The following is a 16,761-nucleotide window of genomic DNA, read 5'->3' on the forward strand; positions in this document are numbered from 1 at the left end:
ACAATGTACTTTGTAAAACATAAAGTTAGAAATAATAGAGGGTAACTTATAAAAAATAGGTATTTAATTCCACTTTTAAAGATAATATTTTTATGGTTATGATATTACTGGACAGGGTTTATAAAAATGATTCGAAGATCTAATTAGAGTTTACATTTAATTTTTTATTTTAAGTGCTGAAAACATTTCCACATAGTTAATGTGGTCCAAATGTATGACATTTATGACTGCCAGAACTTAATAAACCATGACCCTAAGTTGTCATTCTCACCCATCATACAATGGTTGTTGAAATTAAGCATCAGGCTTTCCATTTTCTCTATTACTAATTAGTTATTCTTGCAAATCAAATGAAATATGTTATATTTTATATATTTTTTAAGAATTATGTTCAAAATCATTGAAACATGATATTTTAATTATTTCTCAATTTTTATGTGTGCTTGAGACTTTTTATAGATAGCATACTTCACATAATTCCAGCACAGCAAAAGAATACCCTGTCATCTAATGATGGGTACAATGCTAGGCATGTTTTCAAAGGTTTTTCTTCATGGTGATGGGTGGGTTATTTGGAATGATTGAAGTGTTTTAAGGATGAATCCTAGGTTTCAGGTTGAGATAACAGAATAAAAAGCATTATAATTAATTGTAAAAGGGATTGTTGGAAAAGTTTAGGATGGAATGGAATCATTACAAATTTGATTTGGGGCAAAATATATTTGAGGTGTTTTGAAATAGCCATGGAAAGAGAGCAACCTAGAAATTTGGTGCAAAGCTCTGAAGAGCAGATAAAAGTCTAGGCTGTAGATAAAGTAAGTCATTTGTATATAAGTTTTAAAGTAATGGACAGGGATTAGATAATCTAAAGGTAGAATATAGTGTGAGAGGAGGGAAGAGTGTAAATCAAACCCTTGGGAATTTTACCATTTAATGGTGGTTAAGAGGATGATGAACAAAAAAAGGTATAGAGAAGGAATGGTGAGAGAGGCAGGGTAAGAAAAATAGGTGAATGTGTGACATGCATATCTCTCATAAAAAATCACAAAATCATAGACTTTTTCAATGGGAATATACAGTAAAAATCATCTAGTTCAACTATTTTATTTTACTAATGAATAAACAGAATAAGAAAGAGGGGCAAGTTTCTCAATATAATAGAATAAAGACTACTATACAACTCATTGTTACCACATTATCTATGGGACAAGGATAATTGTGACACTCATGTTACCATTGGGAAATGGTATGACCTTTGGATTTCAAGAGAAATTTTGAAATATTAAATGTATTATCAAGCCACAGTATTCTAAATAATATAGTACTAGGTCAGGCAAAAACTAATCAGTGGAAAAGAGTAGAGTACAGAAAAAAGAAAGGAAGAATTGAACATTTGATAAAGGTAACATTATGGATAAATTAGTTGCTCTATGCAACACATTGTTTTGGGACCATCATCTAGTTATTTGTGGGGGGGAAGTTGAATCTCTACCTTAAAAATTCCAATGAATCAAAGATAAATTTTAATAGCTGAAATAATAAGGTACAGAAAGAAAACATAAATGAATTCTTAAAAAATATTTAGGGTGAAGAAAGTCATTCTTGGCACAAAAGAGAAAAATTATAAAGAGGATCAATAATTTGGGTCATATGAAAATTCAATCTTCTACTTGGCATAATAAGCTCTACCTTATAAACAAGACTGAAAATTATAGAAATACGTGTAACATGAATGACAGACAAATTTTAATAGTCAAAAAGTTTTTTCTAATTCATATTACAAAACAAGGGCTCTATTAAAATTGGACAAGGTTATAATCAGTAATTCACAAACAAAATTATAAAAATAATTTATTAGTATATAGAAACAGATTAAATCTCTGGTAATCAAATAAATGCAAACTAAAATAATTATGAAATATTATTTCTCACTTGTTGAACTATAATTAAGATAATTTATAACACCTGGTATTAATACTGTGGGGAAATAAGCATACTTGATAGTTATCTGCTGGTGGGGGTATAAACTTGGGAACTTCCAGAATCCATCACAGATATTAAAATAAATATTTTAATTACATACAGGAGGAGAACAGATAAACAGAAAAATTTAAAATATTCTTCAGACATTCAAAGCATAACTCTTCTGTCCTCCACTCCTTACATGTGGGCTGCTTGCTAAAAAGAGTATAGTATGGAAATGGGAGGAATAACTATACTGTGCAAACTTGACCAATACCACTTCAACCAGTAATCAAGGTCGACAGTGCTAAATCAATTTAGTAGTAATGAACGCCTTCAATATTAGGTAATGAAAATGACACTTTGTGTCCATAGTCTCCCTACCCAAAACCCAGAATCCCACCGTATAGAAAAAAAAAATAGCAGAAAACCCAAATCGTGGGACTTTCTACCAAATACCTGACCACTTTTCAATTTTCAAAATCAGGGAAAATCTTTCTTTTTTTTTAAAGTATTTTCATTTTATTATTTTTTTTAATACTTATTTTTCAGTTCTCGGCGGACACAACATCTTTGTATGTGGTGCTGAGGATCGAACCTGGGCCGCACGCATGCCAGGCAAGCACGCTACCGCTTGAGCCACATCCCCAGCCCATCAGGGAAAATCTTGAGAAACTGTTATAGATGATATGTCACTCATGACTTAAGAAAATGTGATTAGAACCAGTATATTAGCAATTTAACTTGGAGAAAGCATAAACACGTCTTTCACCATTCAAGAGAGGAAAATATGCAGAGAATCAAGCAATTGAAATATACCTTAAAATGTTAGGTTTATTAATGATAATCGTACAATGGAATAAAGACAATATCCACATACCATAGATTCAATCTTTTCACTCAAACTCCTACATTCCTGTGTAGCTGGTGAACTTAACTGATCACTATATTGAACGTTTAGTATTTGAAAACTGCTATGGTAAAAGCAAGCTTTTTGATCTGAAAAAGAAAGAAAAAAAGGATTAATCTCACATAAGTATTCAAGTAGTTGAATCTTCATTTTATTCAGGATTATGGGAAGTTATATTATGCAATTAAAATTTGCTTTACTTGAAAGATAGAAAACTATATATTTAATATATATGTACCTACAGTAAATTGTTTTCTTTCAATATTTATAAAGATTGGCAAAGCTAGAACTGTGAAAGCTATATTAATATCATAGTAGAATTATTATTTGAGACATTAAAAATTGTTCAGAGTGCTGGCCTGGGGTTGTGCCTCAGCAGTAGAGTGCTCACCAAGCACATGCGAGGGCCTGGGTTCAATCCTCAGCACCACATAAAAATAAATAAATAAAAATAGAAAGGAGGAATTGAGCATTTGATAAAGGTGACATTATAGATAAATTAGTTGCTATATTAAAAAAAATTGTTCAGAGTGCTATGGTTTTCATTCTTACTATAACTTAGGGAGCTTTGTGGCTTATTCATTTAAGAAATATTAAATATTTTAATATACTACTCATTTATTTCTATGGAAGAATTCAAATAACTGAATAGTTTAAAAGTTATGTCAAGGATCTGAAGTTGTGTCTTAATGGTAGAATGCTCTCCTAGCACATATTGAAGCACTGGGTTTGATCCTCAGCACCACATACACGTAAATAAAATAAAAAAGGGTGCTGTGTCCATCTACAACTAAAAAATTTTTCTTAAAAATTATTTCAAATAAAATTGCTTAATGGAATTAGTGATTTGACTTAATTTTTTTGAAAAAGCTAGAAAATAAATCTTCTGACAGCATATCTAATCTGGTAATCCACTCTGAGCTGTTTTCATCAAAAAGGATCTTCCAGAATATATATTTGGCTGTGTTAAGACCAAGATCCCTAAAACACACCTGTACACAACTCAGAAACATCATGAATATGGACATAACCCAAAATAACCTTTCTTAGAAAAAAATTGATGCTTTATTTTTATCATTTATGTACATAACTTATGCAGAGAAGTGTTTGAGGAAAGAGTTGGAGATCCTATGGAGAGGGTGGTCTTTGTAACTGAGGGACAAGTCATTTTGACATTATAAGTGATTACTGGGACATTATTTAAACAGGATTCACTAAAGTACCTCCTCTTTGTGTTCCAATGTTATAAGAGAATCTCATTAGGAGTGAAATTCAATTAATATAATTTGAAACTCGATGTCTTTTTCCTTCTTCTGTAATTATTCTTACTGATAGTTAACTCCAAGAGATTTGATAGCAAAATATAGTCAAAAGCAAAATTTAGCTAAAGTCTTTATATTTGATCATGTAAAATTATACCATATTAATATTTTTCTCTAGTTTGGTAATTTTATTGCATCATTGTGAATTTTTCAGCCTTTGTATAGCTAAGGACTTTGACCTGTTTACATTAGGATATATGATAAATTATGTTCTCTCTTTTTCTCTCCAGACACATGCCACTTGGTACATTCATGCACAGTATTTAAATGATTTATCACAATTATGTCTAAAATAAAAATAAATAACCACAAAGAAATACTTAAGTGAAAAAAGATTATGATGCTTGCTATTGCATAGTAAAACTTGACACATTTTATATGTGAAAGCATCTGAAAGAATATTCATCAAGATTTTAAGGAAAGGTATTTGTGAATGAATAAACTATATGTATTTCTTTTATTATTTTTCTAGTCCATGTTTTTTAATTTTATTGGTGATATAAAAATGTTAAAAAGAGAGAAACAAATGAAAAAAAGCACAGAATCTTTTTTAAAGTTTGGCATTACCCCTTTCTACTTCTCAACTGCAAATTCATCTACTGGTCTTCATAACTGTTTTGCTTACAAAAATCTGATTTTAAGAGATGGAGTGTGAATTAATAAATTCTTAGGTATATACAAATTTTAGCTGGTGAAACTTAAGGTTCACTACAATATTTAAGTTTTATGATTTTATTAAGAGGTTAAATGAGGAAGGCAATCATGGTATTAACAAAAAACCAAAATGAACCAAATTTTAACATCAGAAAAGTATGATGACTTTCTTTTTTTCTTTGTCTAGAATGGTTCTTGCATGGGTAGCAATGTTTGATATACTAAAGATGTATTATTTGTGTATTTAAAAAGACCCAAAAGGAGAAGAGATAAAATGCTTATTGAGAGGAAATATAGATATGAAAGTAGAGAAGCATTCTAAGATCACTTTGTATTAAGAAATAAAGTAGTAACAAGAGAGATCAAATTTTTAATCTGAAAGTATATTTAATTATTTAGTCTGAAAAGTAATAGTCTCTGATACTTACTAAAAGCTAAAAAGTGAATGAGTAGACCTACGATCACTGCCAGGATCACCACCACTGCCACGGTGATGAAACATACTATATATGGATTCAGGAATCTCGAATTTGATGGCGCCCATGCTGGTCTGAAGAGAAAGAGAAGAGGTCACTTGTTTCACTCAGAAAATCAATCATTTCCATGCTCATAATCTTCTGTCTTTCTCAGTCTCTTAGCTCCATTGATGGAAATATAGTCCTAGAAATGAACCTGAACTGAGCAAGGCTCTCTTTTAATGTTTTTTTCTTTCAAGGGTTTGTTGTTGTTGTTTTCCTGCACAAAATTATTGACTAAGTAATTTGATGGAAACATGAGGAAATCTGAGCTGTGGTTTGGAGTTGCTTTCTGTTAGAAATTTCTAACAATTGATATATTTCTCAAGAATAACTTATCATTGTCTTTTGCAGCAATGCTTTTCAAGAGAATGGACTAGATATTACTGTAGCAACCCGCCTCACCTGGGTACAATCCCTAGGAACATACTAAAGAGAAATAATTTTGGAAGGCAAGAAGGGTGGAGAAGAGGAAAGAAGGAGGGGTTGAGGGAGTAAGAACAGAAGCAATCCTCATTGTGATAATCATATTATTAAAAATGATAATGTGGGCAGAAACAAGGGGCTGGGATCCAGGAGAGTAGCCAGCACCTGAAATGGATTAGAATTGCTCCAACACCAGAGGATTTATGTGATTTACCATTTCCCCCCATTAATTTGTCAACAGCAGTGTAGGTCAGTAGATTTGTAATAGTATAGTAGTACAGTATTTCATATTCTATTAAGTATATCAATCAGGAAGACCTTTTTCACTGCCTCACTCCCTCCACTACACAGAGAGTTACACACACTCCCACAGGGGAGGGCACAAGAGGAGTTGGCTGTGAATTTTGGTTCTCCTTGCCATTTATCTGAGACTGTGATTTTATTTTGTTTTATTTTATTTATCTATCTATTTATTTATTTATTTATTTTAGATTCTAGGGATTGAACCCATGGCCTTGCTCTGGTAGGCAAGTGCTCTACTACTGAGCTACATTCCCAATACTTTTGTTTTTTAGTTGGAGATAGGGTCTCAGAAAGTTGCCCAGACTGTCCTTGAATTTACGATCCTCCTGCCTCAGCCTTCCAAATAGCTGGGATTACAGGCATACACCACTACCTGGGTACAATCCCTAGGAACATACTAAAGTTTATCTAAGACATTTTATCTAAGAAATGGAAACAGTACCTACCTCTGTTTTGAAGATTAAATGAGGTTATATTAAATAAACATTAAAAAGTAAATATTTGTAGTTAAATAGGTTATTCACAAGGGTTTGAACACCTTGAAAGTAAAGATGTTTTTCATGCTGGTCTTTGTGACACATTGTAGGGTACATGGCATATATAGGTGTTTTATAAATGTTTATAATATTTATAAATAATAGTTGCAAGTATTAACTTCCAGGTCTGTTCCAGATTTGAAAACCTTCACAGAAGGGCTGAAGTTATAGCTCAGTTGTACAGTGCTTGCCTAACATGTGTGAGGCACTGGGTTCGATTCTTAGCACCACATGTGAGTAAATAAAATAAAGGTTTGTCAACAACTAAAAAAAATATTTTTAAAAAATCTTCACAGAGTTGGAAAGCAGTTTCATTTAATCAGATTCTAGTCAGAATTCCATTTTTTTCTGTTTTGTTTCACTAAAAATCTGATGTAAGATCAATAATTCCCAGGGCTGGGGTTGTGGCTCTGTAGTAGAGTGCTTAGTAGAGCATGTGTGAGGCACTGAGTTCCATTCTCAGCTCCACATATAAACAAATAAATGAAATGAAGATCCATAAACAACTAAAAAAATGTTAAAAAAAAACACAACAGTTTCCAGATATTAGGTTTTACAGGTTTCACTCCACATGGTGGAGTTTGGGCTCTAACCAATTCACAAACCAATGAGACCAGTAACTTTTCAGATTATTGGAAATACACATAAATATACCCACTTTCAATTTTGGTAAATAAGTACATTTAATTTTTTTATACTTTTGCTATATTTTATTTTGGGAATTTTTGAACATCAAAAACAACTGAAAGATTTGAATACTAAACACCCTACAAGCATCATGTGGATTCTAAATTTACATATTACTAGGTTTTAATTAGCACATTTTAAGTCATAAAAACTGACCCTGTTCAAACATAATCATTTTATAAAAATACATTTAAATATATACAAAATAGGAAGGAAATAACCTAATAATAAAAATAGATGAATAATGCAGCTTTATAATTTTTTTTACTATATTTATCTGTTTGTTTATTTTGCTATACTGGTAAAAACTTTCACTGATACTGATCACAAAAACAACATTTGGGAGAAAATCAGCACTTTGATATTTGCTAAATTTTTGAGCCTCAATTTACTTATCTGTTACTGCATGATGTTGCGGTGCAGTTACATGTGATCACAAAAGCACAGTATATGAAGTTAATGAATTCTGTAAATATTGGTTGCTGCTGAGTAGTGGCAGACAGAGTTGGAGGCAGGGGAAAATCCATAGGGTTAAATGTCTCCAATTGATAATCCTCCTTGGAGCAATTAAGTATTGATTGTATTACCAGAGATGAAATCTGGTGTGGAGTGAAAATTACTGAGGTACCAAAAAACAAAACAAAACAAAACAAAAAACCCCAAATCCTAGAGTCAGCCTAACTTGGATGAGCCTCCCATTGGCATGACTTTAGAGCCAACTTTGCTTTCAGTTCACTGAACACATCTTAAACTCAATGACTGAAAAGCACCCTGAGACACATGACTCAGTAAACAAAGGGTGGAGTCAAATTACCTTGATCTTACAAGCCATGATTACATGCAAATCAATTGTTCCACCCTGTAGAAACAGCTGAAAAAGTATCTGCTGTCTTATTGGCAGTATAACATATTGTCAAACCTCTGCATGTTGCTGATTAAAAAGCTTATGTTGACACAAACTGAATTATGTACAATCTTTACTTGGTAAATTATTATAAAAAACATGTTTGTAAACATTGTTTGAATTTTGACTTATAATGCAGTAGAAATCTGTGCAAGAATAATATTTTGCTTTCAATGCATAGTTCTGATCAGTGAGATTTTTAATGGTTGCATTAAAATAGAATACCAAGTAATCAGTTGTAATATGTTATATATTTAACTAGCTTCCCCTCGTTGCTTTACTAACTTAAAGAAAATGACATGAATGTTGGAATATATCTTCCTACACTTTTTTCATGAAAGCTTTTTGTCAGGCATTATACATGTATATTGCAAATATTTTCTATAATAGTTTTAAAGTCTCTATTAAGATTCCATTTTGACTATTGAAAAGTGAGGCTAAGGCAGCAGATAACTCATGATTTTTCAGGAAAAAAACCCAGAAAGGTCTGAATTAAAGAACATAAAATTCCTTATATGCTATTACTCCTTGAGTTCCCACAAACTTCAGGGAACAGGAAAGAACTATTGTGATCTCACTTGGAAGAACTGAAGGCAATGAACATCTATTGAGGACTTTTTCAGTGTCCAGGACTTTGTCTTACACATAAATGGTAAGTATGCCATAAAATAATTATTGATTTGATTTGATTTGAAATCACCTCAATATATTTATATAGGACTATTAATTAAACTCTGCCACGGCTATATAGTTGTGCTTAATATTGAACTGTGAATTAATAGTGTAATTTGGCAATAAATTCCTATTACCTGAAAGAAAGGGAGAAGTGAGTCACAGGATTTATTGTAAATTCAGGTATACACGGTATATATAGACAGAACTTTTAGATAATTTTGTGTTCATTTAAGTGAGATTTCAGGTATGATAGTAACAAAGTTTCTCTTCTGCTATGCAGCTTCCCTCAATGATCCCAATCCATGTCATGGTTTTAGCAAGCACTCAGTAGGATATTTCCTGAGATATATCTTTAACCATTGTCTCTCTGAGCTCCATAGTATAATTTCCAGTTATTCACAGAATGTCTTATGGCTGTTTTATAACCACCTTAAATGAATAGTTTAAAATTGAATTTGTTATCTTTTTCCTTGGCCTTCATTCACCTCCCATTATTTCTAATGTTGGTGAATGTCACTCACATCTACCTGGTGTCCTACATGAGGGATCTAGAGACTAGCTGCACTTGCTTCCTCTATATCACCTCCCACATTCAGCTTGTCACTAAACAAATAATTCTTATCCTATTACCTAAACCTTTTTCTCTGTTCGTTTTATATCTTAACTCTGAATGTGAAAACAATTATCTTACTCCTGATATTTGAAATCTCTGATAACTGCCTACAATATTTTAGGCAATGCTGTAGGTCCTAAGGATACAGTGAACAGAAACAGACATGCTAGTTATAATGGTCTGACTGTGTCCTCTCAAAATACATATGTTGAAATCCGAACCTCCGAAATGATGATATTAGAAGGTGGGATTTGGTGGAGTCCATTAGATTATGAGGCCAGAACTATCATGAATAGGATTAATGTCCTTTAAAGAAAGATCCCAGAGAGATTTCTCACCCTAATACCATATGAGGTTACAGTAAGAAGATGGTCATCAATAACTAGAGAGTGGGTTCTCACCAGACACTGAATTTACCAATATTTTGATCTTGGTCTTTCCAGCCTGAGATATAAATTTCTGTTGTTTCTAAGTCACATAGACTATGCCATTCTATTATAGCAACCTGGAAAGATTATGACCCATCTCTAATGATGCAAGTAGGGAAGACAGAAATGAATAAAATAAATAAGGAAAAAAGCATGGAGGTAGGTAAAGGAGCATATATGAGGTGATACAATGTTAGAATAACCAGGAAAGACCTTGCTAAAAAGGTAATATTTGAGTAAAGACCAAAAAGAGATGAGTGAGTTAGCCATGGAGACACAGGAAGAATGATTTGGCTAGAGGGAACATCAGCTTTAAGGTCTGAAGCAGAGTTTCTTTTGGTAAATTTGAGGAACAGTAAGTGGGGCAGCTTGATAGAGTAGAATGAGTAGTTGAAAGACTAGTACAGGCAGATGAGATCAGAAAGATAGGAGATAGAGTCAGAAGGGGGAGGATCATTTAGAGCTGTGAATTTAAGGACTTTGTTCCTTGTTTTTAGTGAGACAGAAAGTATTTTGAGGTTTTGAGCAAAAGAGTGACATCATATGTATTTCTTTAGTAGGATTTTCTGGATGCTAAGGGAGGAATAATGGACCTGGAATGGAGTAGGAGACCATTTAGAAGAACACATGAGAGATAATGGTGGTTTAGACAAGGGTAGTAGCAGCAAAGGTGATAATAAGTGGTCAATCTGAATATATTTTGAGTTTAGATTTCAGAGGATTTGGTAATGATCTTCTGGTGAGATGTGAGAGAAAAGGAATCTAGGGTTTTTGCTTTTTTCGGATAGATTCTTTGAAACACTTCCAGGGAATTTTGAAATTAGGGTCTTATATCCTCCTTTTCCCCTTCCTCATTTGAAATTTGCCTTTATCTTGTCAAAATCTTTAGGAAATCATTTAAACCTTATACATGGCATTTAAGGCACATCATGATCACCTCAGTAGTTTTAACTTCTGCCCACTCTACTCCAGCTAGACAAATGTTACAAACAGTTATGTGCATGGTGTTCTCTTGCCTGGAAAAAGTCTTCATAGTTCAGTTGCTTGGATGAGTCCCATTTTGTCCTTGAGATTAACTGAAGCATCATTTGTCTTCTTCCAGGTAGTTCCCCGCACCTCACTCCCCCTCAATGGATTACATACGTTTAGTGAATTTCTGTTTTGCTCATCGTCACTTTATGTGTGCAACAATGATATTTGTGCTTCCTTTCACTTCTAGACCCTTCAGCTCATGAAAGGTGGAACTACATCTTGTCTGTCAGTATATGTTCCATCATAAGCACAATATCCATCATATAGAGTCCACATCAGTTATAATTTATGTAAAAATTAATGAATGGCTGCAAAGAGTAATTTAAAATGATTTTATAATAGATTGGAGGAAGTTGTTATCAAATTATATGCTGGTCATTCTTTTTTTTTGTATGCTGACAATTAAAAATATAGGTCAAAGAATAATCTCTACCATCTATTAAATGCTTACCATGTACCTGGCACTGTTTGAGATTTTCTACATAATTCTATTTAATCCTTGTAAAACCTTAGTTTATAGATGAGGAAACAGAGGCTTAGAGATTAAGTTACTCAGAGCTGTCATATGAATCCAGGTCTGGCAAGTTCAAATTGCAAATACCTACATCAGATGGGAGGAGATTTTCTGCTAATTATAGGTTGTTGCTAATTCCTATCACACTTATTACTGCCTTATTGTTGACATTAAAATTGGAAAATTAAAAAATGTTTTTACAGACCTTATACTACAGGACATTAAAATACATATATTTGAATATGTGTCTATGTCTTTATATTACATGTGGAGTTACAAAGAATATGTAAAATTGTTCCACAGTAAAGGTACTTCCTCTGTTTTTCAGTCTCTTTAACTTTAGATTGTTAACCACTAGGGCAGGTAGGAGAAACTATCCAATGCAATGGTTTATTTATTTTAAGTTGAGGAACACTTTATTTAACAAAGTCTTGCTTAGAAGCCCAATAATATAAAATAGGTGAAAATAGAGTAGCTTCTCTGTTGGACATTGGGTAGAAGGAAGGGATCTTTGTCTCCTGTTCCCAACAAATCACTGATCTTGACCAACACTTTTATTTAAATTTTTTTCTTGATAAACTTAAGTGTAAGGTGCACTGTAAAAGGAGAAGAACTGAGCATCATTCAGGGTTGCACAACTTGATGACAGAGCCATAGTCACTCCCATAGTTTAAACTTCTTGAAGACCATGCTGCATTTTGAAAACTCTGGATTCATATGGAGGGTTAGAATTCTATCCATGAACCACAAATCCACATTCTAAAGGTAAACACAAATTAATGTCACATACACTATTTTGATTCTTTTGGGATGGGAAAATGTATGTGAGAATAATTTGTGTTTACCTTTAGAATGTACTACCTTTATTTTAATGATTTACTTTTTAATTTATTTTTATATTGAGTTATATTAAAGAAGTTTATTTTCCTTGAGGATACAAATTACTTTATACTCCTTGAAGACAAAGAGGTTGGGTAAGTGGTGAGGGACCTTAGCTAGCCTATATAATACTTGGTGAGAATTAGAAAAAGGCAACTTCTGGTTTGGGGTTGTGGCTCAGATGTGGCGCTTGCCTAGCACATGCGGGGCCCTGAGTTTGATCCTCAGCACCACATATAAATCAATAAAATAAAGGTATTGTGTCCAACTACAACTAAAAAAATATTAAAAAAAGAAAAGGGCAACTCCTTTGGGAGACAAAAATTTTTAAAAGACTGTTATTTGGGTTGCATGCAACTCTACTCTGGGGCAAACAGCTTAGCAGGGATAGCCTCCATCTCAGCTTCCAGTCTTCCCCTGAACTCACACATTTTGTATACTGCAAAAACTCCACAATTGTAGAGAGCAGTGATGAAATGATGTATTGAATTCTAGAATCTTATATTTCTATAAAAAAGCCAATGTAGGATTAAAATCCTCATAAAGTTTGCAAATTGATGTGGACAAATGACTACTATTTGTGGGTGCATATAGGCAAGGGGAGTTGATGAAGGTTCATGAAAACCTTCTGCCAATGAGGCTTAGAATGTGAGCTCAATTGCTTAACAGATTGGTTAAGGTTTTCCCTTTCTGAAACTTTGGCTAATGAGTGTAGGTTATGACCATAGTAGGACAAAACAATCTTCACTTCTAGGAGAGAAATAAGTGCCTTTCCTACTGATGTTCTAGCTATAATTTATCTATTCGGTTCTAATTTTGAAGAAATCATATTCATATCTTAGAAGTCCATGGACATCCCTCTCCAACTTATTGCTATTAGGATATCATTGAATTATGTTTGAAGATGTTTTACAGCAATCACTAGTTGACTTTAAATATATTTTCACTGGATTCTAATACTTGAGGGCTATATTTTATGCAGTATTAAGAAACAATTAGAGAAGGAAAAGTTTATAGATTCTGCTTCACCACAGTACATTAAATCTTAATTCATTTGGATTCTGTTAAATTAAAAAATAGCTATAATTCTATAATATATTCTTTGTTAGTAATTTTCACTTAATGCTCCTATAATAAGTAAAACATTAATTTTTTTTTCAATTAAAACATGATCATTTCTTCTTTTTGAGATTTTTCTCTACTACCAATCAGGTTTTTCAAATGAAGGACCTGAGCTATTAAAGATTCCTTAAGTGAATTTAGACTTCTGAACACAGTCTTGATTCTTGCATTGAAAAGGGCTTTGAGAGGATATAGAAAGAGAATTAGACTAGAGTTAGGACATGTGGATTCAAGTACTCTGTCAAATGGAAGGTATGAGAGCTCACATAAACCATAACTACTCCAAGCTCCAGCTATTTTATTTTTAAAATGGGCATCATGGCAACATGATGGCTTTTTCATTCAAAAAGAATCAAAATAGTATATGTGACGTTAATTTGTAAAATAAAGTTCACTGGTATTGAAGGTATTATTATAGGGGCAACTGAAGTATAATAGCAAGATCTTTAGAAATGAAGATCCTTATACCAATGACTTTTGAGTATCCTGGATTAATCTTTTTAACATCATGGAATTTTATTTCCCCCAACTATATGATAATTTTAATAACACCCACTGCACAGGATATTTTGTGAGCACATGATATGCAGTTCATATAAAGGGCTAAGGAAGTTAAAGAAAATTTTTTTAGCAAAAATAATTATTTTTATGATTTTAATTGCCCAGCACATGAGGGACCCTGGGTTTGATCCTCAGCACCACATATAATTCTACTTTATTACTATCCTCTTATATTTTAATTTATACTGCCTGGAGAAAAAACTGCATGTCTTTTAAAATATTCAATATCATACTAAACATCTATCTTTTCCTCCTTACTCTATATACTTTCTTTTTCGGAGATGACTTCTACATTTATACCTTTAGTTATAACATTTTTCATGAATGCTAATTTCTTGCAAATGATTCTTGAGTTTTATCACACAGATAACTTTGAATGGAAAGAAAGGTATATGTCTACACTATCCTTGATTGATGTATTTCTAGTGTAGAAGAAGTTTACTATTAGTTTTCTATTTTTCTATAGTTTTTAATTCTTTTATTCAGAGATATTTATTGAATATATGGGGATGTGGTTCTGTGGTAGAACACTTGCCTAGTAATATTGAGTTTTTGGCATGCCTATTATTTTTCCAGTCATGAAAAAATAATCAAGATATAATTTCTTAAGTGTACTACAAAGTGATAGGTGAAAAGTGCCACATGCTCACTCTATATGCTATAGAAATTAAGAGGTCAGAGAAATAACTTGTGGCTAAAGGTAGGAGAAACTGTTACTAATCTTTGTGGAACATGTGACAGGTGAGCTATGCCTTGAAGGATGGGTGGGCCTTCTGGATAAATGAAGAAACAATAACAAAAGAGATAGAAAGTGCAGATGTGTTTGGAGAATGGTAATTAGCCCAGTAAATCGCTTGTGGGCAAACAGATGGAAAATAATCTGGAAAAATCAAGTTGATAAAGATTATGGAGGACTGAAGAGTGATTAATTATAGACTCTATGCTGGCTTTTGGGCATGATTAAGCTTTTTGAAATGAGAATTTTTAGGAAAATAGAAATGTTTTGGAAAGATTAATTTGGTGGCCTAATTGGGCTGCAACATGAGGGAGTTAGCAAGAAGAAAGTCTCATCGTAAAGACTATTTATTAGTCTTCTAGTAAGACAGGAGGAACCTAGGGGTATGTAGGGGCTTAGTGGGGGCAAAAAGGGAAGATTTGAAAGGAACATGGAAGATGAGAAATTAGTGCTATTCTCTGGTAGGGGATTCAAGTGCAGGAGGTAGGAGTAGCATTCCAAATTGAGGCTTTGAGGATTGAATTTGAGTCATTGGTGATTAATCATATTAGTCACAGGAATTTGAAATTTTTCAAGATATTTTAATAATATAGATTCTTCCCAATTGTGAGGGTTATACTTCAATCAGTCCATCTTTATAGTAAGTTGAAAATAGAAGAAGTCAAAAATGCATTTAATATACCCTTTTACTTTGTAGCTTAGTAATGCACACATACTACCCTCTTGATCCAGTTGATGGCTAGGCATCACGACTTGCTGTTATTGCCTAGCATTGTAATAATATCGTGGTGCCTATTGATATACAGGAAAAAGCTCAAAATTCTAAATTTAAAGTTATAAACTCCACTGAAGTATTGTTTTCACACCATGGTGAAGATGAAATATTATTAAATCAAACCATTATGAGTCCAGAACCATCTGTATTTAATTTTAGTAATTAGTAGTATTTGTTAAATAATAGTCGTCCTAGAAGTCAACTGGAAAGGTGGCTCTAGGTTGAGCAATGATCTTAGGATTGGAGGTATCTTTTCAGAAGTCATTATCTTAGAGGTAGTATTTAAATCTCTGAAAAAGAGTATGTAAAACCAATTCATTTTGCTACAGTTGGAATAAAAATACAATGTAACTCTAATCTATGCAGCCACACATGAATTTGACTTCATAAAGAATTTCCCATTATTGTAGCTTTAGACATCCAGTAATATTGGAAGCACTTGGTAATTATATGTGTGTGTGTATATGCAGCTGTCAATTAATATTTACAAACACATGATCACCCCATTGTCTTAAATAGAATTATTTTACATATAATAATAAAATTGGAGTGATCCGTGACCCAGGGAAAATAAAAATGTACTATAGCTTACAAAAAGAAAAAAGAAAGAAATATGTAATTTGATCTGTACTTCTTTTTTCTATTCTACACTGATTCTTTAAAAAGCACTGACAGTTAAATGAATGCAAAATAGGCTAAATAATTACTCATGATGGATAATTAGGTGTGTGGTTATTTAAATGGTTGATAGAAGAACCACTGCTACTTCATTAACTCATCAATCAGTATCTGGCTATTTTAGGTACTTAGGGTATGGTATAAAGAAACCAAGGTCAAAAGACTAATTTTGGAATAATTTTCCTCACTAGTTCACAGCTACAAGCTGAGCATTTATTCTTATTTTAAAAAAGCACTATGCTTCTTTTGTAATAATTCCTTTTCCTTCACAAAAGAAGGGAAGGAAATATCTAATTAAACAAGATGATCTGATACAAGCTATGCCACTTTTGAGCTACATTGATTATCTTCCTAAGGATGTCATGCTGAATGTCATATGCTTTTCTTTTGTGAGGCAACACTTTTTTGAACATTTTAACATTTTCTAGGATATTCAAGACTAAAACTGGTGATGCCTATACATTTATCAGTCATCTGGTACTACACTGGGTATTTATCTTGTAATATTTTAACTCTTAAATTCTTGATG

The 16,761-nt window shown here is 32.6% G+C and overlaps 1 protein-coding gene across 1 annotated transcript in view; it reads right to left on the reverse strand.

The window, feature by feature from the left end:
- Nucleotides 1–16,761, reverse strand: part of LOC308654663 (transmembrane protease serine 11D-like) — a gene marked incomplete at both ends in the record, with an annotated part of 98,035 nt that overhangs the window by 41,204 nt on the left and 40,070 nt on the right. Inside the window, 2 exons of the mRNA XM_081304345.1 lie at nucleotides 2,843–2,961; nucleotides 5,277–5,398. Coding sequence (XP_081160471.1) covers nucleotides 2,843–2,961; nucleotides 5,277–5,398 — 241 coding nt within the window. The remainder of the gene's footprint in view (nucleotides 1–2,842; nucleotides 2,962–5,276; nucleotides 5,399–16,761) is intronic.

The sequence above is a fragment of the Spermophilus citellus genome, assembly GCF_964194105.1.
Source record: "Spermophilus citellus genome assembly, chromosome: 8".
NCBI lineage: Eukaryota > Metazoa > Chordata > Mammalia > Rodentia > Sciuridae > Spermophilus > Spermophilus citellus.